The sequence below is a fragment of the Antedon bifida genome, chromosome 10 (assembly GCF_963402885.1).
Source record: "Antedon bifida chromosome 10, ecAntBifi1.1, whole genome shotgun sequence".
Taxonomy (NCBI): Eukaryota; Metazoa; Echinodermata; class Crinoidea; order Comatulida; family Antedonidae; genus Antedon; species Antedon bifida.
This window is the reverse complement of record NC_136235.1, coordinates 13,555,039-13,578,688: the sequence shown is the minus strand read 5'-3', so window position 1 is coordinate 13,578,688 and position 23,650 is coordinate 13,555,039. Positions and strand designations below refer to the sequence as shown.

Genomic DNA, 23,650 nt, shown 5'->3' with positions numbered 1-23,650 from the left:
AATTAGCTATCATTTTGATTGATGTAAAACTTACTAAATGAATCAACCAAAAGCACATCGTGCTGCGCAATGTCTGTTACACACACCCGTCGAGCATTGCATCAAAATGAGAACAGAACAGATCGTATACCAAGCACCTGCCTCCTCAAAGGAAGGAATATGCAAATTAGCATATTTGTAAGGGTGGCGTAGTACAATCGTGGACAGTAATGGAGATTTTGATTTTTCACTCGCGAACAAGTTCGATACACTTGGAGACATGACTCCATATATTAATATACATAATAAAAACAATTAAAGAAAATAATGAACTGACTGTCCCAATTGAAAGTAAGAAAGTAAAGCCCACGAACGTAAAGTAGCCAGCAGAATTCAATAATGATTTTACACTAAAAGACTATACATGTAGATTATTATATGGTATAGCGGTAGGAAGCCGTGGATTGTTAACAAAAAAAACTTCATTCACTCGATACACTATTTTCAAGCTGTGTTTTGTGTAACAAAGTAAAACGAAAGGAATAAATAAAAAACTAAGCGAGACGGCATTGGTATGTAGCTATACCATATAGAATACCCGCTTTAAACCGACGTGGGAAAATTGTTCCCTAATAATGTCATTTTGTAGCTGTATTTTTTTTATAACAATCTGAATTGTATGCCTGATTTGTTTTGTATACAATTTTTGCCTTTTTATTTTAAGTGTTTTATATTTGTTGTGCCCCGCATATTTAGCAAGTTGATTCGGGGGAAGAGGTAGCAAAAAATGCATAGAAATCAAGCTAGAATAGAATATCGCAAAAATAGAATATGGAACCTAATCATTTTCTCTCAATTATTTAAATATGATTTCAGGTACTGTATATATATTTGTACCATTCCAAGTGTTAATTGTTCTAATTGTTATAATAAATGTATAAAATTAAGTTCATTATATTTAGTACATATTTTACTGAAATATAAATTTAGTTTGCTATACTTTATATTATGTTTTATATATGTTTTTAAATAATATTAATACCGAAAATGTTTGATTTAGTTATCATTTCTTAGTAGTGCGCCCTCTAAATAAAACGTCTTCAAAACTTTTTTATTAATTTATTGGGTTGGAGCTGGGGAGAGAGAGGCATCTTTTTGGCAATATGGCAGGTCGTGGTGTGGTGGTGGTGGAAAGAAAGACAGTATCATTTTACAGTCTAGTAAAGGAGGATTCTGGTATTTATACTCCCATATACTCGGCCTACTATTATAACACTAGCATAGGGCCTATTTATTAACATCAATAACCATGGAGTAAAGAATTACTCCATGCAATATAATTATTAGGCCTACCTAGCAGCTAGGCCTACTAAAATACTAGGCCTGGCCTAGCCGCCCTAGAGAGACGAGGTCTAGCCTAGCTAGCTAGGCCTACGCCTAGTAGTACTACATTAATTAATATGGCGGCCAGGCAGGGCTAGCAGACTAGGCTGCCTCGTTTCGGCACTGTGAGTGTTGCGCCGATAAGCCTGCCATAAATAGGCCTAGGCCTAGCCCTAAACAAATTTATCTAGCCTAGCCGCCCTAGGCCTATATACCCTCTTTTTAAAAAAATGTCATGACTCAGTCTTTGTTTGATTTTGAAATTTCTTTACAATAATGATGAATTCTTTTATTTTAACATAGATTAATTTCATCGATTTAAACACAGATTGACCGTGTGTGTTGCAGGTTAATGAATGTAGACTACTGACTGTTAAATCTAATTCCAATACTACTACTCATTATTAATGTATATGCCATTACAAAAAACAACTACTAGTAAAGGAATAATACCAACAATGCTACCATTTATGAAGTAAGAATATAAATTAGAATTCTTTATTCAAACTATTTTTAATTAGTTGTTTTGGTAGAGATTTTGTAATCGTAATTAAACTTTTTAAAATTAACTGGTAGTAGTACAAATATTATATTAAACAATTGCCTCTTCTATTTGATACTGGAGTCGAGTTGAATAAAACTGTGAGTCAGGCTTTTAAAATAATAAAATTATCTTGTTCAACAAAAGTGTTTATAACACATCTATGTTGATTGTTCTAAAGTAAAATTAATCCATGCATAATTGTACTAAATACAGTAATACAATATTATAGTAACTCATTGTTTATTTTATTAAATTATTCATTCAAATTTTATAATATTACCATTAGATTATCGTCAACAGTATCCAGAGAAGACGATAAAAGTGAAGAGAACCAGAAGGCTCCTAGGGCTCTCAATTCATTCTGGTAATTTGGATTATTGTATGACAAATCAATCAAATCAGTATATATTTTCCTTTATTTAAAACAAATCATTTTGAACAATGTAATTATTATATACGACGGGGAACAAAATAAATAAACCCTTTCCTTAATTTAAAATAATATTTTAGAATACTCTAAATTGTGTTTATTTTTGTACTTTAAGCATGATTAAATGAATGAATATTTATTCTCTTAGGAATGATGACTTGTCTATACCAATGTACCACACTGAAAATGGAACAGGCATGGTATGTATAAAATTCTTATTATATATATATTCAAACCATACCAACAGATGTTGTAACTACTTTTAATTAAGCGGGCTGAATATAGCTGATCTGTGTGTTCAGCTGGAAGGGTTAATCTCTCTAAGTAAAGTTGAAATAAATGATCTACTGATTATTTTTTTATTCTTAGATTTCTGTAAAAAAGGAAAGGACATTTGGAAGTCCATTACAACTATCTCCACTTTCTGGTAGTGGCTTGAAGAGATACCTTATTCATCCAAGTATGCTTAGAAAAAGCAAAGCAAAAAAAGAGAAAAAACAAAGGAAACTGAGGTTTAATATTGATGAACATTTAGCCCAGTTAAGAAGGAAACAGACAGGGTTTAATAACAGGTTAGAAAAAAAAAAAATGACATTACTGTATGTCATTCCTCAAGATCTCAATCTGTTGTACATCACAAAATATAAAACATTAACTTTTGAAAGTCAAGCAACAATGTAACTTAAAGATGTATTTTTCCCCCAAAACATGAAAAATAAAGATTAATTAAATCAGACTTTTAATAGATTATTTTGTAATTTTAATAAAGTTAATCACTTCCATAGAAAAAAAAAATAATAGTGTTTTCACTTATAAAATGACAAAATAAACCCATTGGCTAGCAGCCAATTTTACTATTTTTTTGCTTTAAATTACAGTCTTTTCAGGTAAATACATTTTTTTTTCCGATCCAATTTTTGGTCAAAGTGGATAACTATTATGCGACATTAAAATGGCATATTCAACAAAAATGTTTAGTGAATTATTTTTTTAGGGGACAATACATCTTTAAGCCAGGGAGTTGCTAATTAACAACACCCAACATTGTCAGCCCCTCCCACTTTAACAATGGTACAGTCCATAACAGGTGGTTAGTGTCTGGGTGGCTAATGTCTGATTTTCAGAATGTGAATGTATCATTTGAGTCCAATGCAGTGACGTAACGGCTATGAGCTGGCTAAACCCAAAGGCACCCGGAGCTTAGGGGCCCTTGAGCTGTGCCCAGAGGAAAAAACAAGTATTAAAATATGTCGATAAAGTCTAAAAACGCCCAAGGCCTCCAGCGTTGTAGGGCCACTTTAGGGTTCCTAAACCAGGGGCATCAGGTCTCTATGTTATGCCATTGGTCCAATGTCTAGTTTTAAGGGAATTTATAAATAATAAAATTGATGTAAATATTTTTTAGTACTGTACCACCACGCTCTAGAATGTTATACAAAGAGAAAAGTGTCACAGTAAAGCGAGAGGACATACAGCCAAGAAGCGTACTACCCACTGAAATAAAATATAATCCTTGTACAGGCACTGAGTGGGATCATGGCTATAATCAGGTAGGCATTGGAATCTAGTAGATTTAGAATTGTGACCTGCCTAAAGGGTCTTTCACACCTGTTCCGGTCCAGTGCCGGCAAATCAAAAGTCAATATTTCGTTATTACGCGGCTATGCGCATATCGATTGTGGCATGGTCGCGTGGAGCGTCAGGATAACGAAACATTGGCCTTCGATTCGCCGTCCCCCCAAAAACAAGAAAAGTGAAAATTAATAAAATCACAACACAAACACTTTTCTTTTTTTCCTGTATAAGGAATAGTTACACTACTTTTTAATGTGAAAAATATCGTATATTTTTAAAAAGAAACTTTTTTTATCAGTTAATTAAGTTGTAACATGCATACATTATTTTATTTTATTAATTTTGGCAAACAAACAAAAACAGAGATAGCTTTAATTGTGCCAAGGCGTGTCACTGCAACAATAAAGCCATAACAAAAAATGAATTAGATTAAAAACATTTATCAATTAATCAATTAATTTCTTTTATTTCGGAAATTTCATCCATATAAACAAACGTACAAACAGAAAAAGAAAATTCGCAAAAATAAAAAATTATATAGTTATAGTTTAAAATAATCATTAATTGTGTTCAACTTTCACATAAATTGATTTATTATATCTATTTGACTAAATAGTATATAATATAATAACTATTTAGTACAATTCAGTACAGTACAGTTTCGTTCCTCCCACTGATGCCAGTCGCATCCAAGAGGCAGTCTTCTCTAGCATCCAAATATATGCTGGGTCATTTAAAAAAAATCATTATTAGATAAAACATCTGACCAATCTGATGGCAGAATTCTATCTACTATACTATACCCTGTACTGTATGCTGGCATTACTATTTTTGTTTAACCAGGGAAGAGTTAACACTTCCCTGGTTTAAGTCAAATCATTCAATAATGCAATTTTTAAAAATTTTACAGCCATTTGTGAATGAAAGCAGTGGACCAATACGGAATGATGATAAAAGTGACTTTAAATTTGGTAAGATGCTGTTAGAATAAGAGATATAAGATTTATTAAATTAATTCACATCACTATTACATTGATTAATGCCCACCCAAACAGTTTGATGTTGCCCTTACTAGAAAAAATATTCGTTTAAAAAAAATGTATCATTAATTTATTGGCCGTGATAACCCATGATCACGGTCAACTTTGGTAGTTCCTTGAGCACTTCTAGTGGATATGTGCACTTTATAATTTTGTTATTAAATGTGTGAGATTTAAAAAGCCATTGGAAAATGTTGTTTCTCTAGATGTAATTTATCCAAATAAATTATTGTTACTTTCTTTGTTTTTTGCTCATGATACAAATTTGACTTGTGGAAGCAAATTAATATTTGGGAATTGCAGTAGTATAATTTTGCATTTTTTTTTATAAATAAAAATTTCAGATCCTACTGATGATATCTCGAATCCTTTTTTGACGAAACCAAGAATGATGTATCCCATTGAATTGAGGAATAATTACACAGTTAAAGAAGAAAAAATTGCTGGTAATATGGTGATGAAGACGTTACTGTCACAACAAACAACATTTAGATTGGGAATTGAAGAATAGCTGATCAAATCTATTACTTTTTCCCCTCATATCATTCACATATTATTTCAAAATTTTTCATATTAAAGTTGGCCTATCATCAAACATAAAATTAGGTGTAAATTTAGTGGCAAAGCAATTTTTCTGGTAATTTAAATTTAATTAATTAACAATTTTGTTAATTCAAGAAGTGTTATGTTGTTTGAATGAAAATGAATCTTTAAAGTATTATTTGAAAAGTTAAATATTATTAGGAAAAAATTTAGTTTTAATAAAAAAGTGTGCAATATAGTTTTTAGTTTCAAGATTTAGTGCAATAGTAGACATAATAATATTTTGTAATTATCAATGTACCATACTAATGTGGAAAATAAACATTTATGTTGTTTGTTATTTATATTCATATTAACAGCAAAAAGAAATTTTAAATGTTCCGCCTCTCTCATTTTATTTACCTCCGCCAAGGAGGTATCGCGTGTGTCTGTTAGTATAGTTAGTTCAAAAAGTTATTGCACGATCTTTAATACCAAAATGAAAATACAGATAGATATGTGGTCAAGGACTACTCCTTTAATTTTTTTAGGTAATCCTGACCACAATCCAAATTTTGGACCACTTTTTACTATTAGTATTATTTTCAGACCAGCTGCTAGTGGTAATAAATTAAAAGATAGGACAGAATTTTTAAAAGCCAGTGAGCAGCATTTTTCAAAGAATACTCTTCATATAGGCCTAGGGGCCTAGTCTATAGACAAAATAACATCACACACATCAAAATCAGTAATTAATTCCAATATCAACATTAAAAAAATCTCTTTAAAATTCTTACTTAATAAATAATAAATAAGAATTTTAAGCAGATTTTTTAAAATGTTTGTTGTATAGAATAGGGCCTACCCTAGGCCTAGCATAGGTAGGAAGGCTAGGCCTAGACCCTAGGGTCTAGTAGAAGGTAGGGCCTAGCTAGGCCTCTACTAGGGTCTACTAGAGGCTCTAGCTAGGTAAGCTTGGGGCCAGGCCTAGAGTAGAGGCCTATTTTATTATTTTAATATTATTGAATTTTTGTAAAAAGAGAAATGAAGGGTCCTACACCACCAGATACCTACCAGCCAGAGCAACAAATCTACCAGAACAGAGAGCAGCCACCTGCTTGGAAATGATTATTGGTATATTACAAATTTCAAAGCTACTTAGGCCAAGTCTAGATCAAAGATACTAGCGCCACGACGTGGACTACGTACGTGGCGCTTTACGATCTTTGGCCTAGAAGATTCTTTCAGAAACTGACCTCGTATCGAGACTGACATTTTCTCGCCGGTAGTCGCAATTACAGAATCGAATGCGTTTGATCATCATAATAGTAACGAAACAAACGCGTTCATCCGTTCTATATTGTGTCAGGGAAGAGTTAAATTACAGTAATTTAACTCTTCCCTGATTGTGTATTGTATTCAGTGGTCAACTGCGAGGCGCTATCGATGCATTTATTTGGTCAAATAAATCACTATAACATTTCAAAATAAATAACTAGTATTTGTTACTCAGTCAACTGCTCCTACAGTAGACCTATAGGCCCTATATTTGGTCAAATAAAATCAGAAATTCTTTTTTGTACACTAATGCAACTATGTTCACACAATCTTTGGTTGATATTTTCTTCTCTTTATTGGTTGAAACCATATAGAATTTGCTACGGCCAGTCCGTCACAATCCGACATTACGCCCTGTCAGTGATGGATTCTTTTTAATAATTATTCTTCCAAAAGTCGATTATAATTTTAAAATTCGTTAGGCTTTCGTATGTTATAAAAAGAGTAATCATTATAGAATAGGGATGTGGCAAGAACAGAAAGTTTTAACTTGATATTACCGTGTATTTTATATAGCATGTAATCTGTCAGCAATAATAATAATTATTACCGTCATGCAATAACAAAATGAATTAAAAATGATTGTGTTAATTGTGATATTTAGTCAAGTGTTTTCATCTCACATTTTATGTCTACTGGAGAAGAATGTACGAAGACATCTTCAAACAATTGGTACAAAAAATACATCAATCGATTGCGCGATTTCTTTCCTTTTTCATTATGTTTTTATCCGATCGTATGGCAAAAACGGTAACGATAACAAATAACATACATAATAAAAGTAAACGTGGATGTTCATCAATACATACGGGGTAAAATGGCTTTTTGGTTTCAGGTCGGCTACTTTTAATGTTTTCCAGTTGGTTGCCAATTTTAGTATTATATGCTCTCGCAAGAATTTTTCTTCCAATCAAACGGCAACCATGTGTTTCTGCGGGAAAGAGCGTATTTTAACAAAATCATGATTTGTTTTAATGATTATTTCCTTTAGTAACATCGACATTTTTTGGAAGTCATGTTTGTCTTCACATCCAATTAAACCTTGTTTTGCAAAAATAGTCTTCATTAATCGTCATTTTCTTTTGTACCAATTTTTTTTAAATTTGTCTTTGAACATTGCTCCAGATGGCGTATACAGAGAATTTGAGATGATGACGGGATGTAAGCTGAAAACTCTTGACTAAGAATCACAATTAACACAATCATTTTTATTCATTTTGTTATTGCATGTTATGATGTAATATTTATATTATTGCTGATTGCTTGCTATAAAATACACGGTAATATCAAGTTAAATTTTCTGTTTTTATTTTCTCTTGCCACATCCCTATTATATAATGATTCTACTTTTTTTTAATATACGGAAACGCGGTAACGAATTTAAAAATAATAATCGACTTTCGGAAGAATAATATTACTGTACTTAAAAATCGAAAATGATAACATTTGGATTGTGTCTGAATAAATACAATTTTAGATGATCAAAACGAAAAACGCATTATTAAACAGAATACCATCACTGCTGACAGAAGGGCGTGTCGGATTTAATGAAATGACCGTCTAGCCAATTCTATGGTTTCATTAAAATAAATTGTGCGAATATAGTTGTAAAGTTGTAGTTATTATTAAATGTTATAGTGTACAGAAAATAATTTCTGATTTTATTTGACCAAATAAATTCTGTGAGAGCAGTTGACTGAGTAACAAATAAGTTATTTATTTTAAAATGTTATAGTGCACAGAAAAGAATTTTTATTTGACCAAATAAATGCATTGGTAGCGCATCACAGTTGACCGCTGAAGACACGGATGAACGCGTTCGTTTCGTTACTACTATGATGATGAAACGCATTCGATTCTGGAATTGCGACGGCGAGAAATTCACCTTTAACTTCAATTTTATCAGTTTCTGAGCTTTGAAATTTGTAATATACAATCAATTCCAAGCAGGTGGCTACTCTCTGGTGATAGGATTTGTTGCTCTGGTAGGTATATGGTGGTATCAGAATCTGGCGGTGTTTAGCAGGACCGAAAATGAATGCCTCATGGCCATGCATGCCGCGGGACGATTCGGCCCTGAGACACTTCGGCCCGGGACGATTCGGCCCTGGGACGATTCGGCCCGGGACCATTCGGCCCGGGACAATAAGCATTTTCCCCCAAACTTTATTTTCAGTATTTTTGGTCTAAAGTGAGACGTTTCGGGCCTTCGGCCCACAAAGTCAAAGTGGGATGTTTCGGCCCAAAAGTGGGCAAAATCGTCACCAAAAGTGGGCCGAATCGTTCCGGGCCGAATCGTCTCAGGGCCGAATCGTCTCAGGGCCGAATCGTCTCAGGGCCGAATCGTCTCAGGGCCGAATCGTCCCGGATTCCTACCCACACATGGCCTAATACACTGGTGATAAGAGAACAGAATAATTTGTATGAATTTAATGTTTTGTATGTAGTGACAATTCTAAAGTAAAGTAAAAAGTATTTTTATTATCACCAACCAAGCATATTCTTTATAATACTTTGTCTTTGGTTTAGTGTTACTGTTGGTTATTGCTTATTCTGATTATATTCAATTTAAAATGATTTGTTTCTCTTGTTCAGGAATGTTGTCTTTGATATTCAGAACTGCTATACACAAGGGAAATACCCTTAAATATGCTCCACTTACTACCAGCCTTTTGTCTTACATCCCTTGCATGTGCCACTGTCACAGAGGTATAATATTTAATTATTTATTTACCATTTGTTTATAAATTTAATTTTTTTTATCACACCTTTTCTAATATTCAGCACATTCTGACGTCACAATACCACTTGTTACATCATTGAACGCTTGGGCCATTGCCAAGTAAAAAGGGATGTCGCATGGTATTGTGACGTTAGAACTGTGATACTGATTCGATTCGATTCAATTTATTAAGTCCTTCATACATAGTATATAATGATAATTGTTTTCTTGGCAGAAAAACACAAGCAAAACAATACACACATACTATTTACATTCGTGATCAACTGAACTAACAACAACTACTAAACAAGCAATATAGAATACAACAACTGATACTCTATAAGAAGAATCCTGTAATTTTGAGAGGATTTGTACCAAGAATCGTGGGATTGGTACCAAGCATGTCAACCACCAAGCAACAATTTGACATAATCATATCACCATTAAAGAAAGAGATTGCCACATTAAGATGTTACACATGTAATTTTGTACAATCATTTAAATAAACAATGTTTTTTTTTCCAGGGAGAAGGCACTTATCATCAAAGAGTAGCGATGCTAAAGATATTCGTAATATAGGTATCATGGCACATATTGATGCAGGCAAAACAACCACAACAGAAAGAATATTATTCTACTCGGGACAGATCAAACACCTTGGTGGTAAGTGTTTATGGATGCTATGTCAGGATTTGTTATTTTACCAAAGCAATAACCATAAGCGAATTAATTCACTATCCTTCTTAAATGTGGCAATCATGTTCACAAGATGCTCTACATAAACAAAGTCTTACTACAAGTTTTTTGGAGTGGAGTTGTTTTTTTGCCAAGAGAAATATCCTGACATATGACAGGACTTGAACCCAGGATCCTTGGATTGGTAGCCAAGTATCTTTAACCACCAAGCTTAGTTCACAAACCTCAGCAAACTGGTATGTCAAAAAGAAGATGCTTAGTTTATCAACTGGTATACTGTACACTAACAAAACAAACCTAGTAGTCTTATTTTCACATGCTAGCTTCTTTATTGACGTCTGCTACTTAACTCTTACTAGATGTTGATGATGGGGATACTGTGACAGATTATTTACCACAGGAGAGAGACCGTGGAATAACTATTACATCAGCTGCTGTTACATACCATTGGAAAGATCACAGAATAAATCTTATTGATACTCCAGGTATGAATATGGGGATCTCTGGTGGTTTTTATATATTAAATGGCTCAACACAATTCACAACAAAGTTATATACAGAATAACAAATACAGAACCATTAACTAATGTTGTTAAAAAAGATTCAGGGACGATTCGGCCCTGAGACGATTCGGCCCGGGACTATTCGGCCCACTTTTAGGCTGAAACATCCCACTTTGTGGGCCGAAACGTCTCACTTTAGACCAAATTCATATTAATTTTTTTTGGTATTTATCAAGTTTTTAAAGGTGTTTAACAATCCGTATTTTATTGATATTGACAAAGTTGATATAATATATATAATAAATTACTAAAAAAACGTAACTTTATATTCAATTTATTACTTCGAAAACCTTGTTTATTTCGTGCATTCGTCAAGCGGCCAACAGAGGGCGTAACTTGTTTACATCGTTCGCGTGACTAAAAAATGATCATTTTCGATAATGTTTTCAAAATGTTTGCTTTATTGCATCTTTATCCCTAGTAGTGCTACCCCATAGTCTCTCATTCTCACAGATTTCCTCATCTTTATCGTTTCAAATTAATTAATTAAATTTCAGTATATCACCGAGCGGTTTAGAATTAATGTTTTTTGCCTGTTGTGTTTATATATATAAAAGTATCTCTTCGGAGATCCTGCCTCGTGAATAAAAATACTGAAAGATAATGGCGTATCAATTTGATCTCTGTTGCGCGTGCGTACAACTGAGGACTAGTGCTGTTCCGCCGTACCACGCCGAGAATGTTAAAGAGTCGCTATCCAATCGAGTTCGAACAATACCATGAAAGCCCCAGTGGTCTAATGGTTAGGACATCTGCATATCAAGCAGGCGGTCCGAGTTCGAGTCTCGGTTGGGGCGACTTTTTCTCATTCTCACAGATTTCCTCATTTTTATCGTTTCAAATTAATTAATTAAATTTCAGTATATCACCGAGCGGTTTAGAATTAATGTTCTTTGCCTGTTGTGTTTATATATATATATATATATATCTATAACAGTTAAATGTTAAAGGTCACAGAGATGGAATGTGACAATATTGCCAATGCCAATGAATAATGAGAGATAGTAGTGGTGGAATTATAGAAAATAATAATAGTTTTCGCAGAGCATGTAAACGTTAACTCTAACGGATGACGTCAACATTCTACTCATTTGCATAACAGCGTAGGTTCAGCCAACAGTTGCGCAACATACTTGCTCTTTTTTATTGCGCTTCGATGGTGAAAGTGTAGAACGCAACGCATGTGTCGCGCATGCAACATACGCCACTCGTATTAAAACAAATCATGGAATACCTTGGGTCTAGTGCTAGTTCTAGGCTCAGCTGGGCTTGTTTGATCATGTATATTGGGTGATAAATAGGATAATGCGATGAACAATTTGTCAATTTGTTTGGCTTAATTAAAAATACCTTTAAATTTACCATTTGTTTTCTTAATCATTTTTCAGAAATTTAATGATTCTTCCATGTTTCGATACCCTTCTATTAACGGTTTTCATTGACGCTATTTTCAGAAATAAGATTCTCGACGTATGTAAGTAAAGTTTTCGTCATGCTTGCGCATGCGATGATTGATTTGTTTACAAAGTGGACAGAGCTTGTACGTTGCATGTTGGGAAATAGCGTTAAAGTTAACATGTACATGCTGCTACGAAAACTTCCTAATTGCAACAAATATAGTGAGATTTTAAGAATAAGATTGTGACAGTGGTTACAGTGTTAAGGATGATCTACTGATATATATCTTTTTGTAGGTCATGTTGATTTTACTGTTGAGGTTGAGAGATGTCTACGGGTGCTAGATGGAGCGGTTGCAGTTTTTGACGCCTCTGCAGGAGTTGAGGTAATAAAGGAAAATAATAATAATATGTCTGTCTTATATAGCGCATAATGTACAAAGCCTCTAAGCGCTTCATATTATTACCCTGGTAATATTTTGAAACATACTCCCATAATGTTGTAGCCGCTATCAGCGCAGTTGTGTTTTGACCTATACCAGGTACCCATTTTTACACTTAGATGGAGAGGAGCAAACATAAGTAAAGTGTCTTGCCTAAGGATACAAGTAATGAAACGAAATTTGGATTCGAACTCACGATCTCACGATCCAACACGCTGCATCACACGCCCTTACATACTGTCTTCCTTTTATTTCTTTAGGCTCACTACTCTGTGTGCATGACAGTTATATTCTTTTTTATTGCTAGGCTCAGACACTGACAGTTTGGAGACAGGCTAACAATTATCAGATACCCAGGATAGCTTTTCTAAACAAAATGGACAAACATAATGCTGATTTTGAATTCTCAATTCAATCTATAAAAGAAAAGCTACAAGTTAAACCACTAATTTTACAGGTATGTTGTTTTTTAAGAGAGAGAAGATTAGGTTAACTCATTTTTTTATATCACATCATAATTACATTATTAAACTGATGACAACATTACTTTTATAGTTACCATTGGGAAAATATACAAGTTTTGAAGGTGTTATAGACGTTGTTACTATGGAAACTGTAACTTGGAATTTAAAAGATGATGGCAGAGCATATGTACAGCAGCCTGTGGATAAAAATAATGCGGTTGCTTGGGAACAAGTAGTAGCAGCACGAACAGCTTTAGTTGAAGATGTAATAGTTTTTCTTGTATCTTTTTATTTTATTGATGTAAAAGCCGGTAATGTACTGAGCTGTCTTTTGTTGTTATTTTCTTCATGATTCTATTCGAAAGTCAGATTCTCACCAATTGTTATTGTTATTATTATAAGATCATCTCTTGCCATATATAGATATTTTTGTTGTAAATTTGAAAAAGTTGTGTTATTATTATGTTGTGGCCAAGCGGTTTAAAACAGAAATACTGCATATTACCGTCATAATAAGCACCGTTTCAAGGCATAGCTCTGGTGATAGAACATTGTCTTCTCGGATAAGAAAAATTAGAGGTTCAGTGAACACAATTGGTTTGTGTGCACTTAAAAGAACCCAGTGCATCTTTTATAGAGATTTAGGGGATTATCCCAAAGCTCTGGTTCATTTCACCCCCATTTGTTAATCACCTTATGATTGAGCTTACGCCCCTACCAGTTGCTATTACTTTTTTACAGAAACCATAAGAGTGGCCCTATGTCCCAATGAGATGAACAAGTTACACATGCTGGCAAATCTTCCTTGATTTAACACTTCTGTGTAGTACATTAAATGGATAGTAGTTTACTAACAAGCATAATTACAACATTTATTTACAGCTTGTGGAATTGGATGAAGAATTTGGTGATAAAGTTTTGGAAACCGATTCATTTGATCCTCTTCAAATTGAAGCTGATGAGGTGGGTATTTTGGTGTTTTAATCAATCATTCAATCAATCGGATCAATCTTTTCTATTTGATTTAATTGATAATCCAATCAATGAGTTGTAATCCAACCAGTCTAAAGCTCTGTCTACACTATCAAACTAGTTTGACAAAAGTGTGTGATACATGCCCAAATATGGTAGTGATATGCCCAAATATGGTAGTAATATGACCAAATATGGTAGTGATATGACATCATCATGTCCATATAATTATGGGCACATCATATTTTTTGTCACATAATGTTTGATAGTGTAGACGGAGCTTAAGAGTGGAATTGTGGCCTAGTGAAAAGTTGAGATAATATTCATCAGAAAAATATGTACGGCATTGAATTTTATTGCATGAAGAGTAAGTAATACATTCAGTTATAGAAAAATGTGTTTCATTTTTTATTTGTTTGTAAATTGATTTTTTTAATTGTTTTGTAAGTTGTATTCTGGACCCTCTGGGAGAACAGTTTTGTGCTGAAGAGGTCAAAAGAATAAATACATTTATTTAATGATGTTTGTGATGATGACTTGATTTTAATGTGTAATTCTTTTTATAGTTAAAAGCTGTAATTCGTAGAGTGACATTAGGTCAAGGTGCAGTACCAGTATTATGTGGCAGCTCACTTAAGAACAAAGGTGTTCAATTGTTAATGGATGCTGTAATAGACTACCTACCATCACCTCAACAATGCAATCAAGAATTAGTGTACGTTTATTTACTATAAATTATATTTATTTATATCATTTATAAAATAATATTGCATTTTATACACTAGGCGACATTTCGCAGTGAAAAAAGTAAGTGAGATCCAAATCTAAATTTTGAAGAATACAGCGCAAAAATTAGAACTTCAGCTCTTAATTATTTTTTTTTGCAATTCTAAGCCCCTACACATCTTCATCCCTACTTTAAAATCCTGAATTAGTCGCCCTACTTTAAATATACATATTACTTTATTTCCAGATGGAATTCTGATTGTCTTGTATGTGTAACATATCAATATCATATATTAATATTATACTTTTTTTCTTTTGTTTTTTTCAGAAAATCATTTGATGGTGAATTGTGTGCATATGCTTTTAAGATTGTCCATGACAAACATCGAGGCCCTCTTGTGTTCCTACGAATCTACTCAGGGGAACTCAAACCTCAGTCGGCTTTGTATAATTTAAATAGAGGAACAGTGTAAGAATTGCTTTATAATTAAGTTGTTTTTAAAAAATACAATAAAGTAAATGTACTGTACTAGCAATGTTTCTCTTTTTAGTCAGGTGGTGCGAATCTCTGTCCACAGTTTATGCTTCTATCATCCTTGTTCCATCATTCATTCTTTTATGTCATTTGCCCGTGATGTTGTTGGTATTCCTCATTGTCCATCCACTGACCCCTGTATTATTTCTTTATCAAACCTACTTGACGAATGGCATGGCCGAAGAATTGCATTATTCTAACTGGCATCTGTTGTCGTAGCATCCTTGTGGAGTACCCAGTGATTTTTCTTCCTTGCAGTCCAGGGAACTAAGAGGACTCTCTATCTACCGACATCTCACAAGGCATCAATCTTTTTTGCGGAGATTTAGTCAAAGCCCATGACTCGCATTTATATAAACATTTTTAAAGTTAAAAATTGTTTGTTGTCTCATAATGCTATTTATATAAACCACTAAAATAGAATAAAATGTTCTCTGTTTTGTTTTCCCTAGAGAGAGAATAAGCCGATTATTAGAGGTATTTGCCGATGAGCATAGGGAAGTTCACAATATGACCTCTGGTAATATTGCTGTTGCTGTTGGCATGAAACAGGTTTGATGCATTATTTATTAAAGCTATAGGAGGTTGAAATCAGTATCAATCATTTTGCTGTGGCTACTCTTAGACTTAAATGAATTTCACACACTTAAACATAGCCTTACTTTGTGGAACCTACGCACTGATTTATGATGATAATTAAGATTTATATAGCGCCATATTCGAAATGGCGCTCATGGCGCTGTGGACTAAGACGCTAACCTTTCAACAACATTCGTATCCACTAAGGGTCACGTCATGTCACCGGCTGCCAACTACGGCGCCATTGCTTCTGTCCACAACAGTGGCTCTGTGTGAGCTAGTACATCGAGGTACCCCTTTATTTAGCCATTCGACTTGCTTAAGATAAATTGATTGATGTTGTAACACATTAGTCTATTATCAAAGCCATAGAACCCTCTTTTTAGGTGTAGATATAATCTCTTACTTACTCCCAGGCATAGATGCAGCCACTTTGCAGCAATTTGCCCATTATTACTACCTAAATTTCAGTTTTTTGGCAACTAATCCTATATTTTACTTTCTTTAGACAATAACAGGGGACACCTTGGTTTCATCAAAATCAAATCTAGCGAAAATCTCAAAGGATACTAAAACACATTCAAACAGAAAGAGTAGGAAACATTTAGGCCAAGATGTTAAAGACAAAACAGAAAGGCAATTAGAACTTCTACCAGGCTTAGACATCCCTCAGCCTGTGTTTTTCTGTACTATAGAGGCTCCGTCCATGGCTTATCAAGATGGTAAGCATACATTCACTACCTTTATAACAATAGATTTATGTGATTGCTCTTTAGGACAACATTGCATAAAATTGATGTGTGCATCCCATAGAGATAATATAAGCCGAAGGCTAGAGAGCGTACTCCTGACTAGAAAGTGATTTTTTATTGACATAATCTTATTTTGCTAATCAAATATTTATTACACCATCTTCATATTAAATTCTCAGCTCTTGATAATGCACTGGAATGCATACAGAGAGAAGACCCCAGTTTGCAAGTAAAAACAGATGAAGAAACTGGGCAAGTTAGTATCCCAAGTAGTTGGTATCCCAAGTAGTTAGTATCCCAAGTAGTTGGTATCCCAAGTGGTTGGTATCCCAAGTAGTTGGTATCCCAAGTAGTTGCGTATCCCAAGTCATAATATGTGCATTAGATTTAACATTTTTGTTAGCCACATGAAGTCACTCGATATTTCTAAACATCTCAACCGGATTTTTTTCAGGATAAGCAGTCACTTTGACTTTTAAGAAAATGCTGAAAGGTTGAAATATGGTTGAAAGTCACTCTTTACGTAAATATTTTCAATTAGAAGAAGACTAAAATTTATTTTTGTTATCATGCAGACAGTTTTATCAGGAATGGGTGAACTGCACCTTGAGATAATACATGACAGAATCAAGAAAGAATACAAGATAGATGCTGATCTAGGACCACTACAAATATCATACAGGGAGATGATAACAGAAGAGGTGTCAGAGGAGTGTAAGTACCATATCATCAACTATGTTCTTTAGCCAGAAATGATCACATTGATGTCTGTGAGCACTGGTTCGATCTCATTATGATTAGCGCACATCACATGATCCTTTGGAGGATGACAGTTTCTGACATTTGGAAACAGTATTGCATGAATGGTAGCTGATCCAGGATTTTGAAATAAGGTAGATCCAGAGTCTAAAAATAGTTAAAATGAAGTTCTGAACTTACATTCTGTGTTTTTTCATTGAGTTTTATTTAATATGGTATATAAAAAGTACAATACGATAGCACACAGCTAAAAAAGTTTGTATTACAAATATAAAAAAAATACAACTGTATATTACAAAACAACTTTGAAAGATACAATTAAAATGTTAAATTGATAAGATGGGTATAGCAAAATATAATACTATATGAAAATTAAGTTATCTGCACTGCTCTTGAATTGATTATTTTAACATTTTATAGGTAAATATCTAGTTTATTTTAACCTAGCATGCTTAGCTTGTAGCTTTTGCTTTGTAATTGATGTTTTATTTTACATTCACTGCAATAAATAAATAAATATGTAAAATGTGGTTAGCACTGCATTGTTAAACAGCAGTGAGTGTTCACAGAATTTTACAATGATCATGATGAAATGATCCCAAAACTATTTTTCATTACAATTGAATGTGCCTGTCAATGTATTTTTGTTCTTTTTTTCAGCAACTTTAGAAACAACTATTGGTGAACAATCTCACATGGCTAATATAGGAATGAAGGTGATACCTACCTTTGAACTTTCTGTACCTGATTCAGTGGTTTTCCCAGAAGAAAATGACGAATTTGTCTATGACCAGGATTCCATGGATGCTGTGGAGAATGGAGCGTTATCAGCATTATCAGCAGGTTAGAGCAAACCCTCTTTTTTCTGAAGTATTATTTTCTAAACTAGGCCTAGCGACTAGTATCAAAGCCTAGGCATAGCACATTTTTGGCCATCATGCCTAGCCATCAGGCAAATTTCATCTACTACAGTAAGTCTAAATCCATTTCAATTACGTTTTGTTTTACCCTGTAAATCCTACACTGCGATGATAAGCACAGACAAATTCGTATTTGTTGCCTTTCTGTAATAATCTCGGCTACAAGACTTTAGCCAAGTTATTAACTTTCAATAGTATAATAGAACTTATGTTCTTTAAACTGATAAATACAGTGTCTCCCTATATATTATGCACACACTGTTTGTATAATGTGAGAGTTAGATACTTTGCACAATTGTTCTCTTTATATAGAAAAGAATAGAATGGAAAGAATGCTTCATGTAAGACATGATAGTTTTGATTAATTTTAGGTGTGAAATGTGTACTGTATTTGGTTACACTTGTAATTTGTGTGTCTAGTGTCTGGAAATCTTTATGCAGGGGTTGACATAATTGAGCTAACTGAGGATGCGGATGCTTTGATTAAAAACGTGGGGTATAAAGTTGGTGTTTGAGGCATTTGCATCTTAATAAAAACATTAATATACAAGTTTTTGTCTTGCTAGGTCCACGGATCAGTGCACAAGTACTAGGTGTTAAGGTAGTCCTTGAGAGCTTACATGTTGCTGCTGGTACTTCTCTTGCAATAGTATCAGCTTGTGCAGCACAGTGTATCCAATCCTGTTTGCAATCTTCAGAATCTGAAGTTTTAGAACCAATGATGAATGTCGAGGTAAAATATTGTGTATAAAGCTCTGTGTATACTAGTTTGACAAAAAAAGTGTGATGTGCCCAAATATGGTAGTGATATGCCCAAATATGGTAGTGATATGACATCATTTTGTCCATATATGGGCACATCAAATTTGTTTAAAGTTTAATAGTGTATAGACAGAGCTTTAAATCGATAAATCAGTGCTTTAGTCTTCATATAATCTCACTAAAAGTTTGTTATTCTACTTCACAAAGCAGACACAAATCCCTTGTCTGATCTGAAGTCATCTGATGCTGATGATCATATAGAGTGCAGTCTACTGTACATCTCAATTTTCTCGTTTAAGTTCAAGATAATGATTTTAGTATGGTATTTCTAGATATGAATATTTCAAAATAGTGATTTATTTAGTCCAGCTGACTTCATTGATTTAAAGTGATTTTTGCGTAAGTTTAGTTTAGTTGAATAATATGTTGCAAACTTATTTTTAAGGTTACCACAGATCAAGACCGACTAGGAGCAGTTTTAGGTGACCTTTCAAAAAGACGAGGTCATATTATTGACATTGAGAATCGGTTAGACTGCAAGGTTGTTGTAGCAAGAACGCCATTGGCCGAGATGCTTGTACGTTTGTAATTTTTAAATTGCTAGTAAGATTTCCTTTGATGAGTTCTTATGAAAGTGTAACACTAAATTTCCATTTTTATTGATAAAGTAAATATTTTTCCAGGTTCAGAGAGAGTTTTTTTTTTATTTTAGGAAGTCTTTTGATTGGAGGGAATCCTTTAATTGAAGGAAAGGTAGTCCTTAAATTGAAGGTAGTCCTTAAATTGAAGGGAGTTCTTAAATTGAAGGGAGTTCTTAAATTGAAGGGAGTTCCTAAATTGAAGGGAGTCCTTAAATTGAAGGGAGTCCTTAAATTGAAGGGAGTCCTTAAATTGAAGGGAGTTCCTAAATTGAAGGGAGTCCTTAAATTGAAGGTAGTCCTTAAATTGAAGGTAGTCCTTAAATTGAAGGGAGTTCTTAAATTGAAGGGAGTCCTTAAATTGAAGGTAGTTCTTAAATTGAAGGTAGTTCTTAAATTGAAGGTAGTTCTTAAATTGAAGGGAGTCCTTAAATTGAAGGGAGTCCTTAAATTGAAGGGAGTTCTTAAATTGAAGGTAGTCCTTAAATTGAAGGTAGTTCTTAAATTGAAGGTAGTCCTTAAATTGAAGGGAGTCCTTAAATTGAAGGGAGTCCTTAAATTGAAGGGAGTTCTTAAATTGAAGGTAGTCCTTAAATTGAAGGTAGTTCTTAAATTGAAGGGAGTTCTTAAATTGAAGGGAGTCCTTAAATTGAAGGGAGTCCTTAAATTGAAGGGAGTTCCTAAATTGAAGGGAGTTCTTAAATTGAAGGGAGTTCTTAAATTGAAGGTAGTTCTTAAATTGAAGGTAGTTCTTAAATTGAAGGTAGTTCTTAAATTGAAGGGAGTTCTTAAATTGAAGGGAGTTCTTAAATTGAAGGGAGTTCTTAAATTGAAGGGAGTCCTTAAATTGAAGGTAGTTCTTAAATTGAAGGGAGTTCTTAAATTGAAGGGAGTCCTTAAATTGAAGGGAGTTCCTAAATTGAAGGGAGTTCCTAAATTGAAGGGAGTTCTTAAATTGAAGGTAGTCCTTAAATTGAAGGTAGTTCTTAAATTGAAGGGAGTTCTTAAATTGAAGGGAGTCCTTAAATTGAAGGTAGTTCTTAAATTGAAGGGAGTTCTTAAATTGAAGGGAGTCCTTAAATTGAAGGGAGTCCTTAAATTGAAGGTAGTTCTTAAATTGAAGGGAGTTCTTAAATTGAAGGGAGTTCCTAAATTGAAGGGAGTCCTTAAATTGAAGGGAGTCCTTAAATTGAAGGGAGTCCTTAAATTGAAGGGAGTTCTTAAATTGAAGGTAGTCCTTAAATTGTAGGTAGTTCTTAAATTGAAGGGAGTTCTTAAATTGAAGGGAGTCCTTAAATTGAAGGGAGTCCTTAAATTGAAGGGAGTTCCTAAATTGAAGGGAGTTCTTAAATTGAAGGGAGTCCTTAAATTGAAGGGAGTCCTTAAATTGAAGGGAGTCCTTAAATTGAAGGGAGTTCTTAAATTGAAGGTAGTCCTTAAATTGAAGGTAGTTCTTAAATTGAAGGGAGTTCTTAAATTGAAGGTAGTTCTTAAATTGAAGGTAGTTCTTAAATTGAAGGTAGTCCTTAAATTGAAGGGAGTTCTTAAATTGAAGGGAGTTCTTAAATTGAAAGGAGTATTATATAATTGGAAGGAGTCCCTTAATTTGAGGTAGTCCAGCAACTTGAGGTAGCCTTTTAATTGGACGTTGAGTCCTTAAATTGAGGTAGTCCTATAATTTGAGGTAGACCTATTTTAGCTTTAAGTCTTTCTCTTTCTTTTCTAGGGTTATGCAACATCATTAAGGACAATTACATCTGGAACAGCAACATTTACATTAGAATTATCAAGCTATGAAAGGATGTCTCAATCTGAGAGAGATGCACTTGTAAAAAAACTGTATTATTCTTACTGATGCTGTTAATATATTGTGCAATATTATACAAATAATGAACATTCATTATTCGTTTTATATATCATCTAAATAAATCATTTGAATCAGATTGAATAAAAGGTAGGCCTACAGTTGATTCACATTGAAACAGTGACATTTATTTGTTTTTTGTAACATATTTACATTGCAAAACAATTATATATATTTGGTTTTTTATAGGCGTTGTTTCTTGCTATCCACCTCAAAGTAGACAGCAAATTACCGACCAGAGTGTTAAGCTTTTGGAAAGGATCAGTATATTAAGAGACATCACTTTTGATAATTATTCCTTGCACCAGAGATTGTCCAAACATTGACCTGAATCCTATAATAATTTATTCATTGTCGTATGTACAAGACCAAGTTAGTTATGCTCTTCATTAAATCTGTTATAATCGCTACAACCAAACACCTCAAACTTACAATAGGAATCATATGATGTCAGGAATAGATGAGTCCCACTATCTGATAGTTGGCCCTATTATACGCCATTATGTATAGTGCCTGTCAAGACATATTTTTTGTACAGACAAAGATTTCTGAACATATGACTGAGAAGAATCGCTGATCAATGTGAAGTGTCTTTTTGCTTAACCGAACCCTAGGACGTAGATTTTGCAAGGTTTTAATTTGTTCAGATCTCTTTTTTGCAGCATTGTACTAGTTACAATGTTAAGCATCTTTAATTATCATTCCTATTGCACTAATTGATTTTGACCCACCAAATAAAATTGCGAGTTGTTGATTTTAACATCTTTAATGAAGAGCAGTTGATCAAAGAAATGTTACAGATATACTTGATACTTAAGTTTTAGTTTTGAAACTTGGTCTTGGAGTAGAGTAAATTCCACTTTAATTACAAGGATTCAGGCCAATGATTGCAACACATTAACACTAATTTTATCACTCATTTTTATACGCACAATACATAATGTCAGATCAGTTTGTCCATCTTCTTCTTGGGGAAGTCATTTTTCATTTCATTTTTGCGGAGTTCCAGAGTAATTTTGAATACTGCAGGTGGAACCGTAATGGTGTTGTGTAAGGAATAATTGGTATGCCCTTATCGAAAAGGATGTCTCATACACTTGATGCATACTATAACACCCTGATCGGAATCTGCTATTGTGACATGGCTACCAAAAGCAACACCCTATCGTGAATGTTCCTTTGCATCTGAAGTGCGTATTTGAGTCAGCATTATCTGCGACCCTTTTTTCTAATGCTGAGAGGTATAATACAATACAATCGCGTTTGGATTTGTGTATCTATATATAAATTATGGTTAATTCTGACATAGGCGAGCACAATACAAAAACTTCGGTACAAATCTCCGCCTTGGATACCTACCTTATCTATCTTAGATGTACCGCAAAACGTAGATTTTATAACATTAGTGTTCAGTTTGACGCTATTGTTCCATATTTCTTGGAAGATATTATAAAGAGTTTTTTAACAAAATTTATGATTTCAACAGTAGATTTTCAACTCAATTTCAATTCTTCGCGGTCAAAGTAATTTCCGGGTTCACCTTGCAACAACCTGGTTTCAAATATTTTCTCTCTTTTATACACAAGGGAGCAGTTAAAATAATAGATTTGACCCTAAAGGTGACTGGAAAAAGGCACTTTCCATCAATCAATACAGTGTCCCTTTGGAAGAAGGAAGAAAAAAACAGATAGTAGGACTGGAGCTTAAGTTGGCCATTAGTCATAGCCATTTCAGTTTTTTGTTTATTTTAGGAACGGACCACGCGTGTGTGAAGGTACAGTAGTTAAAAAATAAAAATTATACTGCAAATTAATAAAGATCAAATTAAATATATGCCATAAAAATCGGAATATATTATGGGAAATAGTATTATAAAATTACATAGGGAGATTTGATGATAAGACATTTTGTTTAAAATCGAGTGAAATCCCGATAGCTGAGTTATATTGAGTAAGCTGGCAGGAATAACTGTAGGCTATCTGTGTCCCGTTAGGACCGAGATGTCTGCCCATGTTGCAAGCCGTAATGTCTTCTTTCTTGGGCCCAC

At 33.7% G+C, this 23,650-nt stretch overlaps 1 protein-coding gene, 1 long non-coding RNA gene and 1 other non-coding gene across 5 annotated transcripts in view; 2 read left to right on the top strand and 1 right to left on the bottom strand.

Moving 5' to 3' along the window:
* The window catches only part of LOC144854276 (uncharacterized), a 29,944-nt gene extending 23,300 nt beyond the window's left edge, over positions 1 to 6,644 (bottom strand). Inside the window, exon 1 of one of the 2 annotated variants that reach the window (XR_013614554.1) lies at positions 6,548 to 6,644. This is a non-coding gene — a long non-coding RNA (uncharacterized LOC144854276). Of the gene's footprint in view, positions 1 to 34; positions 93 to 6,547 lie in introns of those variants that run through there. The other variant, XR_013614552.1, reaches the window with a different exon arrangement.
* On the top strand, positions 1,147 to 21,730 carry LOC144854269 (ribosome-releasing factor 2, mitochondrial-like). Of its 2 annotated transcripts, none has more exons than XM_078712195.1 (25): positions 1,147 to 1,215; positions 1,666 to 1,837; positions 2,193 to 2,270; positions 2,485 to 2,536; positions 2,706 to 2,908; positions 3,742 to 3,886; positions 4,822 to 4,882; positions 5,296 to 5,397; positions 9,407 to 9,520; positions 10,059 to 10,196; positions 10,589 to 10,714; positions 12,487 to 12,575; positions 12,940 to 13,089; positions 13,188 to 13,361; positions 13,979 to 14,059; positions 14,635 to 14,783; positions 15,123 to 15,263; positions 15,782 to 15,881; positions 16,417 to 16,630; positions 16,840 to 16,916; positions 17,236 to 17,374; positions 18,080 to 18,262; positions 18,906 to 19,072; positions 19,547 to 19,678; positions 21,466 to 21,730. In XM_078712195.1, the coding sequence occupies exons 2-25, from the start codon at positions 1,770 to 1,772 to the stop codon at positions 21,592 to 21,594; spliced, it is 3,012 nt and encodes a 1,003-aa protein (XP_078568321.1). In that variant the 5' UTR covers positions 1,147 to 1,215; positions 1,666 to 1,769; the 3' UTR covers positions 21,595 to 21,730. The 2 variants fall into 2 exon arrangements, with proteins under 2 accessions (XP_078568321.1, XP_078568322.1); XM_078712196.1 differs by having other exon boundaries at positions 1,161 to 1,215; positions 1,691 to 1,837.
* Positions 11,518 to 11,589, top strand: Trnad-auc (transfer RNA aspartic acid (anticodon AUC)). The gene has a single exon. It is a non-coding gene; the product is annotated as a tRNA-Asp (tRNA).
* Positions 21,731 to 23,650: the final 1,920 nt, after the last annotated feature.

What these genes read in the sequence shown, in the direction of transcription:
- LOC144854269 (XM_078712195.1), top strand. Translation starts at nt 1,770, where the DNA reads ATGTATATGCCATTACAAAAAACAACTACTAGTAAAGGAATAATACCA. An exon ending in TAAAGAAGAAAAAATTGCTG is followed by an intron (nt 5,398 to 9,406) that starts GTAATATGGTGA and finishes TCTCTTGTTCAG; the next exon opens with GAATGTTGTCTTTGATATTC. An exon ending in GTCCATGGCTTATCAAGATG is followed by an intron (nt 16,631 to 16,839) that starts GTAAGCATACAT and finishes TTAAATTCTCAG; the next exon opens with CTCTTGATAATGCACTGGAA.